We start from the raw sequence: 15,423 nt of genomic DNA, 5'->3' as shown, positions 1-15,423 counted from the left end.
ACTTTTCAAGTATGATATTATAAGAATTTGTGGTACACCTGTAGAACATGTAATGGTTCACATATACTTTTTTGCCCTTCTTATTACTTTCTAATAAGGGAGCAGGGAATGACAAGATTGTGGCAACATATGCATGCTTAAAAATACACATGTGAGTATGTTTGTGCACAGCTGATCCTCTTAAACCTTTAAAGGCTCACAGGTTCACTTACATGGACACACACCAATTTTCCCAGAAGCCAATTAACTTACCAGTATGTAAGGACTGTGGGAGGAATCCAGAGCAAAAACCTGTGTGAACACAAGAGAGCATACTGTACAAACTCCATGCAAATAGTATGCCACGTCTGGAATTGAACCCAGGGCCCCAGCACTGTGAACAGTGCTCACTACTGTGCCTCCATGCTGCCTGCAAGAGAGGCATTTCCTGGAAATGTTTCTGGCAGGTAACATTGCAATGTATAGCCACAAGTTGGGACATTCAGGGTCCATCCATCTAGATTACTAGACTTTACAAATGCTACATATCATCCGAGAAGTAATACCTATGATTGACTTATATCTGTTAATCATTGTAACTGCACAGTCGGATTCCTCTTAGGCAGGGGTTCTTAAACTAGATGCCCACACCTCCTAGTGGTGCGGGAGTAATATACAGTATAATTTAAACATAGAGGCCACCTAATATACTTTAAACATGCCGTCACCATGAGAAATGAAGAAAGGCAATACATATGCAATGCCCTGTCATTTTATATACGCTTTGGTCAGTATGTTGTTTTTTTTTTTGTTTTTTTTTTATAGGTGGAACAAACTTTCGCAATCCACAACAAGTGAAACTTAAATTCTGACAAAGTTGCAAATGACAGACTACTGCCCGTTACTGGTCAACACAGTGTTAATATTTCTGCTCAGTTTGCTTCTGTTCTTCCAGGTGCAGATCTTTCTGTTGCTTGTGCTATAACTATTGTTCTCCCGCATAATCTACTCAAAACTTCAAATTTCCCCTAATTAAATTGTCAAAATATTGCTTTGTGAATTGAAATGTTTATTGGTTCTTAGTTTTGGAAATACTGAATTCCAAATTGCATTGAGGAAGCCAAATGTAATTTGTAACAAATGATTGATTTGATGTATTATACAGTATCTTTAGCAAACCATGAAACAGCCTACAAGCGCAATCAAAATTGTTTTCTTAGGGGGTGCCCTTGTATTGCTCTAGGTGGTGCAGGCCTCTAAAAGGTTAACTTCCAATGCTCCAATCATCCGATGTCTGCATAATTCCTTAACCTATCAACACGATAATGCTCATCAAAGTCATTCACTGGCCTACTGAATTGCCATATTATGTTCTGATTGAGGAGTCCTGAGATGCAATGAATAGTTAGATAGTTGCTATCACAACCAAATAACATTACTTTCCTGCCAGTTGCTGTTAAACTGTCCACGTACAGTACATGTAAACAGAAGCTACTGCCAACATTATGTAGGGGCATCTACCAGCCATTCATCATACTGTATATACTGTACCATACCACATGTAACCTTTGAACTTTCTTACTGCTATTAGTAAGTTGCTTTTGGTTTGCACTACATTTTAGTACTTGGGTTTAACTGCACTGACAAAAAACACTTTTCTTGAAGATGTTTTCTGACCATGATTCTTCATTGTTGCATTTCTTAGGTTTTTAATGAACTGTATTAGCACAAAACCCTTTGTTATCTGGATATTACTGTGACGCCAACCTCTTTTTCATTTTCTTTGTGTTTTTGGTGAATGACGCACTGAAAAAAGGCTTTTGTCGTTAACAGTGCAGAAAAGGATTATCATCTGGCGAATGCACATTACATTAATTTTTTTGGGAATATCTGTGATAATCATTAAGACAGCACACGCCTGTTGTTAGATACAGTTCATTGAGATACGATGATGAAACAGTTCAATGTTGTATTCAAATGCCTATTTCCAGCATCATAGTACATCACTTTTCTGATTATAATACATTTTCTAAGTATGAGGTTTATGCTCCTCTGTGTTAAGTTTATGGTCTGAACCCTGTCCAGATGAATTTTAGAGATAAACCACTTGCACTGTTGCTGGACTGTGAAATTATCAGACGTGTATGTTCTTATTTGCTTTTTATTACAGCAGACGGCCCTTTGAATTATTTGCACTTGGGCATCAATGCATGTTGTCAGGTATCCTCTTCAGTGAGTCTAGAGAGATGTATTGGTACGTGAATGAGGAAAATGATTTCAATTAGAATTCTAGCATCCAGCAAGTTTGTTCATTTAAAGCAACGCTGAAGGTTCATCCCAAGCCAGAATAAACAGATAGTAGTCTTTTAAAGGTGTCCCTTGAAAACTTTTGTTTTGGTGATCATAAAATGAATGCAGTAGTCTTGCAGCCTTGATCTTTCAAGGAGTCTGATTTGTAGTGTGTTGGAATGGAATGCTAGTTGACTGTGCGAACACGCCCATTTTAATCAGTATGTCTGCAAGGGGGTTTAGTCAAGACAAGGTCCTTCTGTAGCTCCTCTCTCCTGGAGCAAATTCTTGTCTACATAGTTTTTGTTGTCGGCTATGTGTGGCTCTTCCTCCCTTGCTTCCTTTTCCTCACAAAGGTTTATCAGTGATTGGATGACTTGTGTAAAAAAAAAAAGTGGCACATTCCATTTTTTCTGGCTGTTTGGATTGGTGTCAAATGTACAGCAAATTCTCATTATACAGTACATGACAAATTTCCAATAACAACCATAATTGTGTAACATGCAAGAATAACTAGTTTAAATAAATAAAAAAACTCCAAGTTTTAAAATGTACAGCAGTTTCTGAAGAAGAGGAATCTTTTCATTCCAAATCATGAAATTTTGCTATTCCATCACACTATGGCAAACCTCTGTTTCATTATGGCTTATTTTTGGCAGTCCCATATTTGGTCAGTGTCAATCTAAAATTCCTATAAAATAACCAATAATGGTGGTCTGTATCTCGATCTGTTTTTTTTTTTTTATTCCAGCCTGCAGGTGCCAGGCCTTGCATGTTGCTGGTGAAAGGTGGCTTTCTGATGCTAACTAAAAAAATGAAAGATCTAGGGCAATGACGGGACAGAACGGAGTAGGTTACATATCTGAAGTAATGATATCCGTTTTTTTTTTAAAACCATTTTGATTCCTTTCAGACGCAGAGGGGAGCCTGTGTCGAAGTGGTCACCTCCTGCAGATCACACTGACTATGCACCGACTCCTCATGTCATCGTCTGAGCTCTTGGAGAAACTCATCACACTATATCCTTTTCATGCAAGTATATAGAGCACACCATTTAGGTGTAAATGCTGAGATTGGTTTGTAATTCTTAATTTTTATTCTGAAACAAATATCTCCCAGTCCATTGTGTCAGATACTGTAGATATTGAATGTGACGTTTTACATGTATTATGTGCCTTTGCACTTGCTGATTGATTAGTAACACCCTCCTTGCCCAGCCTGAAAACTGTAAACAAGCAATTCTCACCCCAAGCACTGAAATAGAATCAAACCGAATCGCAACAGAATCGACCAGATTCTGCTTGCGCAGTCTTGAAAACAAGCAATTCTCACCTTGGGTACTGAAATAGAAACAAACCAAATCACAACAGAATTGACCAGACGCCTGTGCAGGTTTGTGATCAGAACCTCTACTTGAATTAGTTCATAATGTTGGGCCAGAACTCTTCAATTCTGTACAGCTCGTGCAGACTAATGAGGTGTTCTCAAGACATCTGGCCCAAAAATAAAGCTTCCTTTTTTGTCCTTGCGCTTATTTTTAATTTTGTAAAAAAAATAAGCAGAAAAAGTAACATCAAACATTCTTAAGTGTGGTGGAGATCACCATACAGCTCTAGACCTGTTAATACGTTTTATTTTTAGTACTCCTTCTGTCAGGATTTCTGTGGGCTGGGGCCACTTCGTCACTTATGACGCAGTTAGTCTCTTTATGCGCATCTAATCATGCTAATTTCTAAGAGCCCTGTATTCCACACAGAATGAAAGAGTGTTGTCATTATTATTATAGTTTGTTTTGAACGGTGGGTCAAATTTGGGCATTTATAATGAGCCACTTCAGTGTGGGTGGACTTGTAACCTTTTGAGTGGTCTGTGAGTTGCTGAAACTGTAACTTCTCATGCATTTTAAAGAAAAAGAGAAAGCTATTGAGATTGCAGCACATGTGATTATTATTATACAACATATTTACAACAGCTATAGATTATTGGTGTAATGCTCTTTTAATAAGTTGTTTTAAAGTGCATTAGTCTTTACATGAAAAATTGGTTTTGAGTATCAAGGGCTGTTTTATGCTTGAAACAAATTCATTATTGAGCAGTGCTTGCTCCAGAAAGTAATGACTCTCAAAAAGCTGTTAATTTAGTCCATGAAGAAATAAATGTAAAATGTCTGTGTGTACATACTGTAGAGCCTTGCTGACAGATACGATTCCCAGGATGGAGGTTTTATATGTATCACTGCAAAATAACTCATCACATTCTACTTTGAGACTAGTATAGCAAGGATTGTACTGCCTTATTTAACTTTCAGTAGTAGGTTCATGATAATGATAATGAAATTAACTGAGTGAGAACTCGAGTTTAAAGATCTTGCATCTAGGAATAAAAACTTTAAAGTTGTGAATTATGATTAACCAGCCATTTAAGAGGGGGTCTTATTAATACAATTTTAGAAAAAGCTTGTCATTCTCTTCTCTTCTAATTAGAATTCTCTTTTATTCTAATTAACACAACATCAAATATTATACCTTTTTGAAAAGGTATCTACTTATCAATAATACATTTAACCACATCCATTCATCTGTAGATTGTGATTTAATCAATATAATGCCCACAGTTCACAGTTCATAATAATGCTTTATTAAATGTTCATATCAAATATTCTATTAGATATTGTATTTAATGAAAATAAACTCCTGTCCAAGATGACAGAAACAGTCTTGTGTTAGTTTTGTATGTTATAGCAAGTTGATCAGAAATATGTGATTACACCAACCTGAAAATCCCTTGTTCAAGAAACATCAGTGCAGTATGCAGCAATCTAATTGATAGCAATGTCATCTGCTAACTGCACTGTCTTTCATCTCTTGGAAGTATTTTGTTTGCATTGTTGTTTATCTTCCTGTGTGTGGAAATCCCCACATAGTGAACACTTTTAGGGGTTTTTTGAAAGGTGACGAAAATAAAAAGAATTCCTGTTGTACCATTTTCATAAACCAAAAATAACACTTAGTAGAACTGGTCTTTGTAACATGGGGCTTATTCACTATTGCTGGAGACGGTAAAGCTTCATAAGTAATCAGGTCACACAGAAAGGAAGAAACTTTAGTATTTTGTTCATGCTACCAATAGAATTGATTAATTGTTACATAGTTCCTAAAAATACTGATTAAATTGTCAAAGATACTTGTATATTTTTTTTCTTAAAGAAAGCCCAATGATGGAGTGCTCTATAAGTGCAGTTGGTAAAAACACTTAGTTATATCGCTTAAAATTCAAGTGATTTTTAAAAATATTAAAATATGGAACTATTTCACATGCAGAAAGAAACCTGAAACCAGGCCAGGACTATAACAAAAACTAGTCTTTTAATACAAGCAATCATCTGCAGTGAAGTATAGTGAGGAAACTAACAGACAAGCAATGGCTTCTGTTTTTTAAAGGAATATATTGAATTCAGTCCAATTAATAACAGAGTTTTCCTTAACAGCGGTCTACTTACAAAAATGCTTTGGAAAATGAAAGATCTCTGGATTGCCTGAAAATCTGTTATCTAATAAGGTAAAGTTAATCCTATGCATCTGAGAACCTTACTCTGTCCCAGTCAACTGTGGAAAATCTTAGTAGGTTTGCAGCAAAGTAAGCAACTTGAACCAATTTCAGATAAATTCATAGGTAGAATATCGTTTTGTTTTTTTTCAGAGATACTGTAGGATTACATTACCACAGGACATAACATTAATCCCCCAGACAGAAATCATTCAGGAACTTGGTTTTTCCATGAGAAATTTCTTTTTTAAAAAGACTTCAATTTAAAATGGGGGAATTTGTTTTATTTATCTTCATGATTGTCACCAGCATTGTTTTTTCACAAAGTTGTTTTCTGGGAAACTTCTTTAAAAAACAAATGCTCATGTAAAAGTGTCAGTATGAGTCAGACTCTGATGCTAGTCAGCTGTGAAGTATTTGCCTTCTGTTGAACTATTTCTGTGTCCCATAGGGACTTCTGTAGAACCTTCAGCTCGGAGAGGAACCGTGCACCAGAACTGCAAAAGCTGAATTTACTTAAATAAAAAGCAGATTGTTCTTAAAAAATCAATTCCAGAAACCAATACCCAAAGTACTATTTTTAATTAGGTCTGTTGAAATGTTTAAATGTCATGTTCAGTTACTTTGAAGCCCACTGAATAGCTCTCAGAACCTGAATTTGTCTTGAGAATAATCTACATTTCTAAAGACATTCCATGTAGGTAACTGTAGAAATAGAATTGTTAAAATCCATTGACTGTCTGAGAAGGACTATTGCTTACCTTATGCAACCGAATTCTGCGTCAATATTCAGTCTTTCTTAGATGCATACATTTTCTTCATTTAACAACAGACTCTTTTATGTTTGTGATATTATTCATTTTTTTTAAATCCTTAAGTTTATAAAAAAAGTGGCGTGAGTCTTAAAAGTATTATATTTTATATGTGAAATTCACATGAAAAATGAGATTGATTTGAGGGCATTTTTATAATCTTTTATTATTTCTCTGTGTGTGATGAAAGATGACTTTATTTAATATATATATATATTTTAATTGTTCAGGTACTGGATTACAGAATTATGGATAATGTTTCGATTAGACGCAGACCTCGCCGACACCATGGAACAATTTCAGGAACTGGTCAGAGAGCGAGGCCAGGAAAAGCATTGCTGTCTGGTTGATACAACACAGATGTAAGTATAACATTTTAGATAAGAGTTGCCTAATCAAAATTAGTTTCATTTAACAGCCCTGACGTCTTTTATGTTTGTGATATTATTCATTACTTTAAATAAATTGCTATCTGATCACTTGTGGTGAATTACAACACATGAAACAAACTGATTTCAAAATTCTAGCATTTTATATATACAGTAGCAAAAGTGGGCATGGAATATTTTGACCCATGCAACACGGCGAGTCACAGAAGCCAATAGGTATTTCTGTTGGTTACGGTTCACAAGAAGCCATGAATGAGTCATGCAGAAGTGGGCCCTCCGATCTGAAGGAGTTGGATGGTGTACAGTGGGCGTGTGTTACCCCACAGAGATCTCCCTGAACAGACCAGGTTTGTGTGCTGGCTAAGAAATGTGGTGGACTGTGGAAGCTGCTGTTTACCAAAAGTGTACGCAGACATCCGGTGTGATTGTGTTAATAGTGCATCCTCTGGCATAATTAAACATAACACATAGAAAGACTCTTTTAATGTTAAAACTTCCTCTCGCCTTTTCCTAGTTGAAACTGTAGCTGAGAAAAATGTCAACTTTTCTGGAGTGTAACCTTTTTTTATTTTGCTATCTGCGGTGAATTACTACAAGTACCAGTCGTGGGCTGGCCTGCACTGCAATCACAGGCTTTAACTGCTAGATGATGGTGCGAGTTATGAGTACCTAATACTACCCATTGAGTCATCACTATGGAAAGAGATTTGTTTTCCCTTTTAAAGCTGTTTGGCAGCTTGAGTGAATGACTTTTTCTAGGTTGGAGATTAATTCTTCTGTGTTTTTGATCTTGCAAACTGAAGAACTGAGAGAAGAGCTGACTTTTTAATTAAAATTAGCACTTTTTAATAATATGTGGAAATGCCCTAAAGAGATCACATTTTAAAATGGTTGTGTGCCGCGGTATTTGCTTCAATCTCAAATGATAACAAGAATTACTGAAATGATCTACACTCACAATTATATTGATTCCCTCCGCCTCCTCCGACATCTGAACCTTTGCATGGTGATCCCTTTGGTGTCTTCAAACTGACAAATGCAGAACTTTTTTTAGATAAATCATTTGTTTTCAAACCCACCCCTGACATTGGATTTTTCAACATCCAACACATCCCATCAAATCATGAACCTGAGCCTGAGCCAGGTTGCTTGTTCCAAGTGTTGTGCGTGTCTGGTACAAGCAACCCTGCCATGCTGATGAAGCAAGTACCCTGGTTTCCTGCAAGAAACAGCTAGAAGAGATCCTTGGATCAATTACTGTAACTAAAAACTACCAGAAGGGCTAGAATGGCTGGGTGGCCACCTCTCACTTGTAACTTTTCTCAAATTATGTTGTCATAGAAGAATAGTGATAGAAACAGTACAGTACTAGACTCATATGTAGTAGTTCTAAATGGTGGTATTAATCCTAAGGCATGCTTATAAGGTACTTATTAAGTACCTTAATACACCTAAGAAAGTAGAATCTTCAGTTACATGGTATATAAAAACAAATCAATGGACAAGTGGTTTAAGAGATATTATGAAGACTTGTTATGATTGGCATTTAGTCTTATATTCCCAAGTTTCCCCTGTTAAGCACAAAAGAATGGTTTACATCAGAACCTTTAAGATTATTGTAAGCTGTTCATATCCATTACTCAATACGTATTTACCCTATACTGTATATGTAAATGGCATCTTTGCCAATATCCAATACAATCTCCATAACATAGTGTTGATGTTATGAAAGATTGGACAAGCTTCCATTCACCAGTTTCATTTCTTGTCTTCAGAAATGACAGAGAATGGTCCCGGAAGATCACTCAGAGAATAAAGGCAAACAGCAGTAAGAAAAGGAAAGTGTCTCTGCTCTTTGATCACCTGGAGCCTGAGGAATTAGCTGAGCACCTCACTTATCTTGAGTTCAAGTCATTCCGTAGGATATCAGTGAGTACTATTGAAAAGCCTGCTAACTTCTTTCAGTATTACTGCAGTTCTTACGTGTGTGTATCTGAAATCTTTTGACCGTTTATCACTAAGCCCTCAGTGGAAACGGCACAGTTATTATATGTTGTAGCTCCTTTTAGGAACGTGGTTTGAGTTTCCAGAATTTAAAATAATTTTTAGAAGAAGACAGCTTACCGTAAAAGTGTTCTATTTGTCTTTGTGAAAAGTACACAGATTTCTAGGACACCAAACAAAAATTTTAGGATATTTCACTGTGCCTCATAATAGCTTCAGTGAACATGCCTGCAGCAAGTTTGTAAATGCACAAAATATTCTGCATTTCGTATGATAATTAATTTAATAAGGAGTTTCCACATGCTGTATGTTATAAGTGTCTAAAATGACTTGCTTAGGACAGTAAACCTACCTCACCACCATGGTCTTTGATGTGACAGTTTGCAGACTACCAGAATTACATTGTCAATGGCTGCATGAAGGAGAACCCAACGATGGAGCGCTCTATAGCCCTGTGTAATGGCATCTCACAGTGGGTCCAGCTGATGGTTCTGAGCAGGCCCACTCCACAGCTCCGTGCTGAAGTGTTCACCAAGTTTATTCATGTTGCTCAGGTAGGAGAAGAAGAAAATGCCGTTCTCTTCGTTGTGCCTCCAGTTAGTGCTTTTCTTTCTGTCTTCATGTACAAAACAAGCTTTTGTTTTTTTCCTGAAAGATTGAAACCCCTCAGAACTGGCATTGTTCAATTCAGAACAATGGTAGTTTTGATGGGATTCAGCCTTTACTTCCTTCTTCCTTGCTTGACATTTACCATTTCAAAATTTAGATATCCCTCATGTTTTCTCTTACAAATGTTGTGTAGGTGTGCACATATATTACATCAGCTTTAAGACACTAGAACTTGCTTGTAATGACTCATGTTGTCAGTGCAAAATACAATATTCATCTGCTGCACATTAAAAGCATGGAACACTCCTGGTGAGATTATAATGACTTTGAAGTGCTTAGTAATAATGCTTTTACAGGATCAAAGAAATCTATCAAAAAAAAAATGAGAGAATTACAAAAACAGCTTCTTTGAGTATTGACCAAGTCGGGACATACGCTAATGGATTAATTTGACAAAAAAGTATATAGGTAAACAATATTTGGCTATTTTCCTTTGATAGACTAAAGATACGAAGAGATAACTAACTCTTACTGTTGCATCTTTCCAAATTCTATGAAGACCTTATATACACTGACTTTGAAAGGTTTGTATGATTTAAATTCAAACACCTTCCTTAATTGGGAAAGTGTTCATTGTGTTTACTGTTTTCTCCTTTGTGAAGGAGTGAAAATCTGAAATTAATGGTCTCTTTCAATTACGATAGCATACTAATCTGATCAAACAGCACAGGTCTTTTTTCTACTTGTTTCAGGATAAATACATAAAATAAAATGCATTGCATTTTTCAAGATAATTGTATAACAGCAGACTGCTTATACGGGATACAGATATTATCTAAGGTTAAATTTATATGATTTTAACATCTAGAGGTGAAACAGATGTTATTTTGAAAAAGCCACTAAAAACAAGCTGCTTCAGCCATTGACCAGAATGTTACATTGTTAGCTAGGAAGTTGCTTGCATTTTTAGATCAAATGAAATAGTATTTTAAAATAAAATGTCCTGAATAAAGTTTTAAATGTATGATATTCACTAGTCTTAATAATCTTAACATTCAACGCTTGAATGTGCATTATTTCAATTTAATTTAATTGTTTTTTAACACAACTGGTGTTTTTCTTGTAGAAAACAGGCACACATCACTTCCTGGAAAAAAAAAAGTTTGATACACAAGCGTCACATCCTTTCTTCTTGTGTTTACAGTGTTGTTACTTTTTTTGCACAGAAACTGCATCAGTTCCAGAACTTTAACACACTAATGGCTGTAGTTGGGGGGCTTTGCCACAGTTCTATCTCCAGATTAAAGGAAACCAGTTCACATGTACCCAGTGAGGTCACTAAGGTAATTATGAAAAAGAGTTTTCAATTTGAAACATAAAAATGTGCAAGCTCCAGTTTTATTTGATGTAAAATGATGTGAAACCTTCTAAGATAGCTTTACATTTTAATGACGCCTTTAGTTTATAAAATCCATAATCATGTAACTGAAATGTTTTGCAAGAAACAGATATTAGCTAGACTGTTCTTTATTACTTAGCATTTTTAGAAGAATTCAGCATTCTGTGTATGTTTTTAGTCACCCTTTTACTATTTGCTAGTTTATTGTGTGCCTATCCGTCATCATCAGAAAGCTGCCCAATTCTGGTAAGGATGGGATGCCAGTCTCTTGCAGTGCATAGTCACGTAGGGACAATATAGACATGAATTTACCTAGTCAGAAAGTCTTTGGAAGCCAGAGCACCCAGTGAAAATGCTAGGAGAGCATGCACACTCTTCACAGAAGTCTTTAATTAAAATCCAGGACCTACCAGCTGTGAGGCAGCAACAGTATCTGCCATGCTCCATACTGTCCCACATTGTTCTTAAATGACATATACAGTAAAATAGACAAATGGTAAAACTGAGCAATATACTGGCAATATTATGCAGACTTCAGAGTATTACACTGAGTCTGTGTAAAGTTCTTTGAACATGGAATGATGTCTTTTGTAATACCCGGTAAAGATTCAGACTGGTGTGTAGCTGCTGCTTCATTCTTTTTACATTCAGTATTTTAATAGCATCTTTGTAACTCTGCCCATTCCTCTTTGTTTGCACCTTTAGATGGGAAATCGAATCGATCAATAAATTCAGATTAGGAGTTACTGACAATGTGTTTTGTCTCTCTGTGAAGGTGCTTAATGAAATGACGGAGCTCCTGTCATCGTGTAGAAACTACGACAACTACAGGCGTGCGTACAGTGAGTGCACAGGATTCAAGATCCCAATTTTGGGCGTTCACCTTAAAGATCTCATCTCGGTATACGAAGCCATGCCTGACTACGTGGAAGATGGGAAGATCAATGTGCAGAAGCTACAGGCACTTTACAACCATATCAATGAGCTCATCCAGCTTCAGCAGCTAGCTCCTCGCTTAGATGCCAATAAAGACCTTGTTCATTTGCTAACGGTTAGTGAGATAATCTGCCACTCAGGGCGTTCGTAGCTTTACTCTTTCATGCACAGAAAAAGACAAGAACAAGACAGATTAATTCTTCACTTTCTTGAAACGTGGTGGAGCAGATGGAATAATCATTTACAGAACTAGGTCTTTTTTTTATATACATTTTTTGAGTTTAGTACATGATCTCTAGGGTGGCACACATTCATTTCTTATGAAAATTTCCTTTTAAGGAAATGTCATACTGTATGTGCATGTGCTGTATACATCTTACTGTAGAGGGTTTTGAAAGTGCAACCATCATTCCACAAGGCGAGAGTCAGTCTTCTAAAAGGTTGTCCTTGGTAATCGACAATAATGAGATTCGTTACTTATGGGAACGTTTCAGAAAGATTTACAATTTACAAGAACACAAAAGAAGATGATTTGATAAAAATTCTTTCTTTTTTATTTTAAACATAAATTTAACACACCATAGAGCTGTTCCGATTTCTGAGATTCACTGGGGTCCCAAAAGGGGTCGACCAGTAAAGAAACCTGTTCACTAATCTAAGCATCTCTGGGGTGAATGTGGACATTTATTACCTGTGTGAGACTGGGACTTCCCAAAGACTGGCACACAACTGGTGCAGTGCCGCCATAGTTTGGTTTGCCAACTTATCTGTTGCAAAACCTGAAGAGTTGATTGGAGATTGGGCACTAATTATATGTCAAAAGGCCACAACTAGCTACAACATTAGCAATTTTCAGGACTGTTAACAGAGAGTTTTAGACATGCAAATTGCCAAACAGTTTCATGATTGTAAGTCATAATGTAGTGCTACCCAGCCACTAGTGTGGTCATTTTCACCATAATGCTCTTTCACTCTATTGCTGTGATTGCTGATTTCTAAAGTTGAACATTACCACAAATAAATTCTCCTTTTATGAAATGTGGTCATGTGCAGATGTACTGTAAGCACTAGATATCTGGAAAGGAACTGGGGGAGAAAAATTAGGAGATGGAATGCTTTAATCACAGTAATGATGAATAGGAAAGACACAATTTCACTGCTTTCATTCAGTTATGGTACACAAGCTCTGTAACTCCTGTGGGACATGCACATCATAGTTATTGTGTTGTGTTTATTCATCCATTCGGTGTTGCCTGAGAAAAGTGACATTCTGAGGCTGATCTGAAAAGCTGGTGGTACTGAGCCAGTCTGGGTGTACTTGTCTTGTTGGGTATCAGTAGCTTTCAGTGTTACAGTGATCATTTTATCAGTCCTCCATTTGATGTTAATTCTGCTTTGGACACTGTGGCTTAAAGTGTAGAAAATGGCAGACAGCTTAACAATTCACATGTCGGAGAAACTGTTCTTTAATGGGTCTGTAAATCTCAGTATATTTTATTTACCCTTCCTATAAAGTTAAAATGTATTTGCTGCCCCTCTCTTTGAGAGTTACGCAGGATAACTTTATATTGACCTTTTTGTTGTGTTTTGTAGCTATCTTTAGATCTTTACTACACTGAAGATGAAATCTATGAGCTGTCCTATGCACGTGAGCCCAGGAATAGCAAAGCACCAGTGAGTCACGTTACTTTTCTCTAAACTTGTGAGGCAAAACCTAATTTATTCCAACTGCTTGAAAATGTAATTGCTACTCAGCAAGATTTTTTTCAAAGCCTTTTCACAAGTACTATTTTTAATTTTTTTATGATGCAGAAACAAAATTGCCTCTTTTCAATGTGTTAACATGAGAGAGACTGTTTTTCATGGGTCTCTTTCCATTTAAAAAAAAACTACAATGTAACAAAAATCTGTATAACTATTTTTATGAAGGTTTCAGGTTGAATGTTTCAAATGTGATGAAAAATTTCCAGAGATCTGCAGTACAAATAAGCTCTTTACTACTGAAAGTAAAGATTTCAGCTAAAGATATACTTTGATACTGTAGAGTGACTGTGAACAGCTGTAAGTAATTAAAAGGTAAAATTAGATAATGGTGCTGCCTTAGTGCCTTACGTCAAACCATTGGGTTTTCATGGAAAATCATTTATAATATTTTAAAGGTACATTTGGAAATAAAAGTGCAACTTGTGTTTTTGATGAAGAACAGGGCCCTATTTTCTCTGCATGCTTGTTTTCTACTTATAAAAATGAAGTAACAGATGAGAGGTTCTCAATAAAATGCACAGTCAAGCTTACAAATGAGAAGTAATATTTTAGAAAACATTTTTTAAAGAGCATGAAATCCAGAATAGACTTAAATCCAAAGAAAGCTTTAAGGATATGCAGTGTACAATGTGTATATATGGAAAGAAGGAAAGATACATATATTTTTTGATCTCGCTGATTTGAAACAGCCTTCAAAATAACTTGAAAAACTGCTAATTTATATCAAGGTTTAAATAGGGTTGAATTCAAGGCTGTCTTTGGTCAGCTTTGTCTGTCTGCAGCTCTCAGCTGAAATTGTTTCTTAGCAACTGTAGTGACAGGCCTTCGTTTGTAAGAATTTAGACATTTCCATCGTTTATACATTTGGGAATTATGAGCTGTTTTGTTGAATTTATTAAAGAACCACGTATTTACATGATTTTCAGGGTCTAGGTCACAGTTTTAATTCTCATGAATGGAATGAGTAAAAAACCTTCTTTGTTCTTAATTTACAAGACTGAAACAATAAATATTTTTGTTTTATTAATATTGTAAGTGCTGAAATGACAATGCCCCCAGCAAGAGGTTCTTATATTAATCACTGTTTGTTTCAGTAGAAGATAGAGATGCAAATATTGTATAAGGCTTTTAATCTCTAAAATGCAGTGATAAAACTTCCATAACTCCATTTTCTGCTGGAAGAAGAAGGTGGTTATAAGGTCTTCTGCAAAAGAAAGCTATGGTATCTGCTATTAAAGGGTTATTTGTTAGAATCACATTTGCTTTTCTGTCCATGTTGTGTAATATTTTTTCTCTGTGCACTGATGTTTTGTTCAGCCAGCCACACCTTCCAGACCTCCAGTAGTTGTGGACTGGGCATCGGGGGTCGCCCCAAAGCCAGACCCAAAGACCATCAGCAAACATGTACAGAGGATGGTGGATGTAGGTCTTTTCAGTAAAATTAATTGCTTTCTACAGTATTATTAATCTATACGCAAGTAAATCATTTCATGGATGAATTCTGTCAGAGATCCTTAAAGGAGAATTTTTCTCACATTGTGATTTTGTTTGAAGGTTATATACCTTCAAAAGTCAGAACAGGTCTGGGAAAATAACTGCCAAATCTAAAGAGGGCTTTGGAAGAGTTGGTCATTAATTTATATTTGTTGTTCTTCCTACAGATTTCTGTGAGTTACATTTACTTTACCATACAACA

The 15,423-nt window shown here is 36.1% G+C and overlaps 1 protein-coding gene across 3 annotated transcripts in view; it reads left to right on the top strand.

The window, feature by feature from the left end:
* The window catches only part of LOC148653396 (RAS guanyl-releasing protein 1-like), a 51,399-nt gene that overhangs the window by 30,403 nt on the left and 5,573 nt on the right, over positions 1-15,423 (top strand). For 2 of the 3 annotated variants that reach the window (XM_088648357.1, XM_088648355.1), the window contains exons 3-11: positions 3,182-3,300; positions 5,756-5,826; positions 6,857-6,988; positions 8,791-8,944; positions 9,400-9,573; positions 10,855-10,971; positions 11,803-12,078; positions 13,557-13,637; positions 15,045-15,149. In XM_088648357.1, the coding sequence (XP_088504483.1) occupies positions 3,182-3,300; positions 5,756-5,826; positions 6,857-6,988; positions 8,791-8,944; positions 9,400-9,573; positions 10,855-10,971; positions 11,803-12,078; positions 13,557-13,637; positions 15,045-15,149 (1,229 nt within the window). The remainder of the gene's footprint in view (positions 1-3,181; positions 3,301-5,755; positions 5,827-6,856; positions 6,989-8,790; positions 8,945-9,399; positions 9,574-10,854; positions 10,972-11,802; positions 12,079-13,556; positions 13,638-15,044; positions 15,150-15,423) is intronic. The other variant, XM_088648356.1, reaches the window with a different exon arrangement.

Source organism: Lepisosteus platostomus, chromosome 10 (assembly GCF_059453375.1).
Source record: "Lepisosteus platostomus isolate fLepPlt1 chromosome 10, fLepPlt1.hap1, whole genome shotgun sequence".
Classification (NCBI taxonomy): Eukaryota; Metazoa; Chordata; class Actinopteri; order Semionotiformes; family Lepisosteidae; genus Lepisosteus; species Lepisosteus platostomus.
Note: the sequence above shows the minus strand (reverse complement) of the source record. Positions and strands in the feature narration are given on the sequence as shown.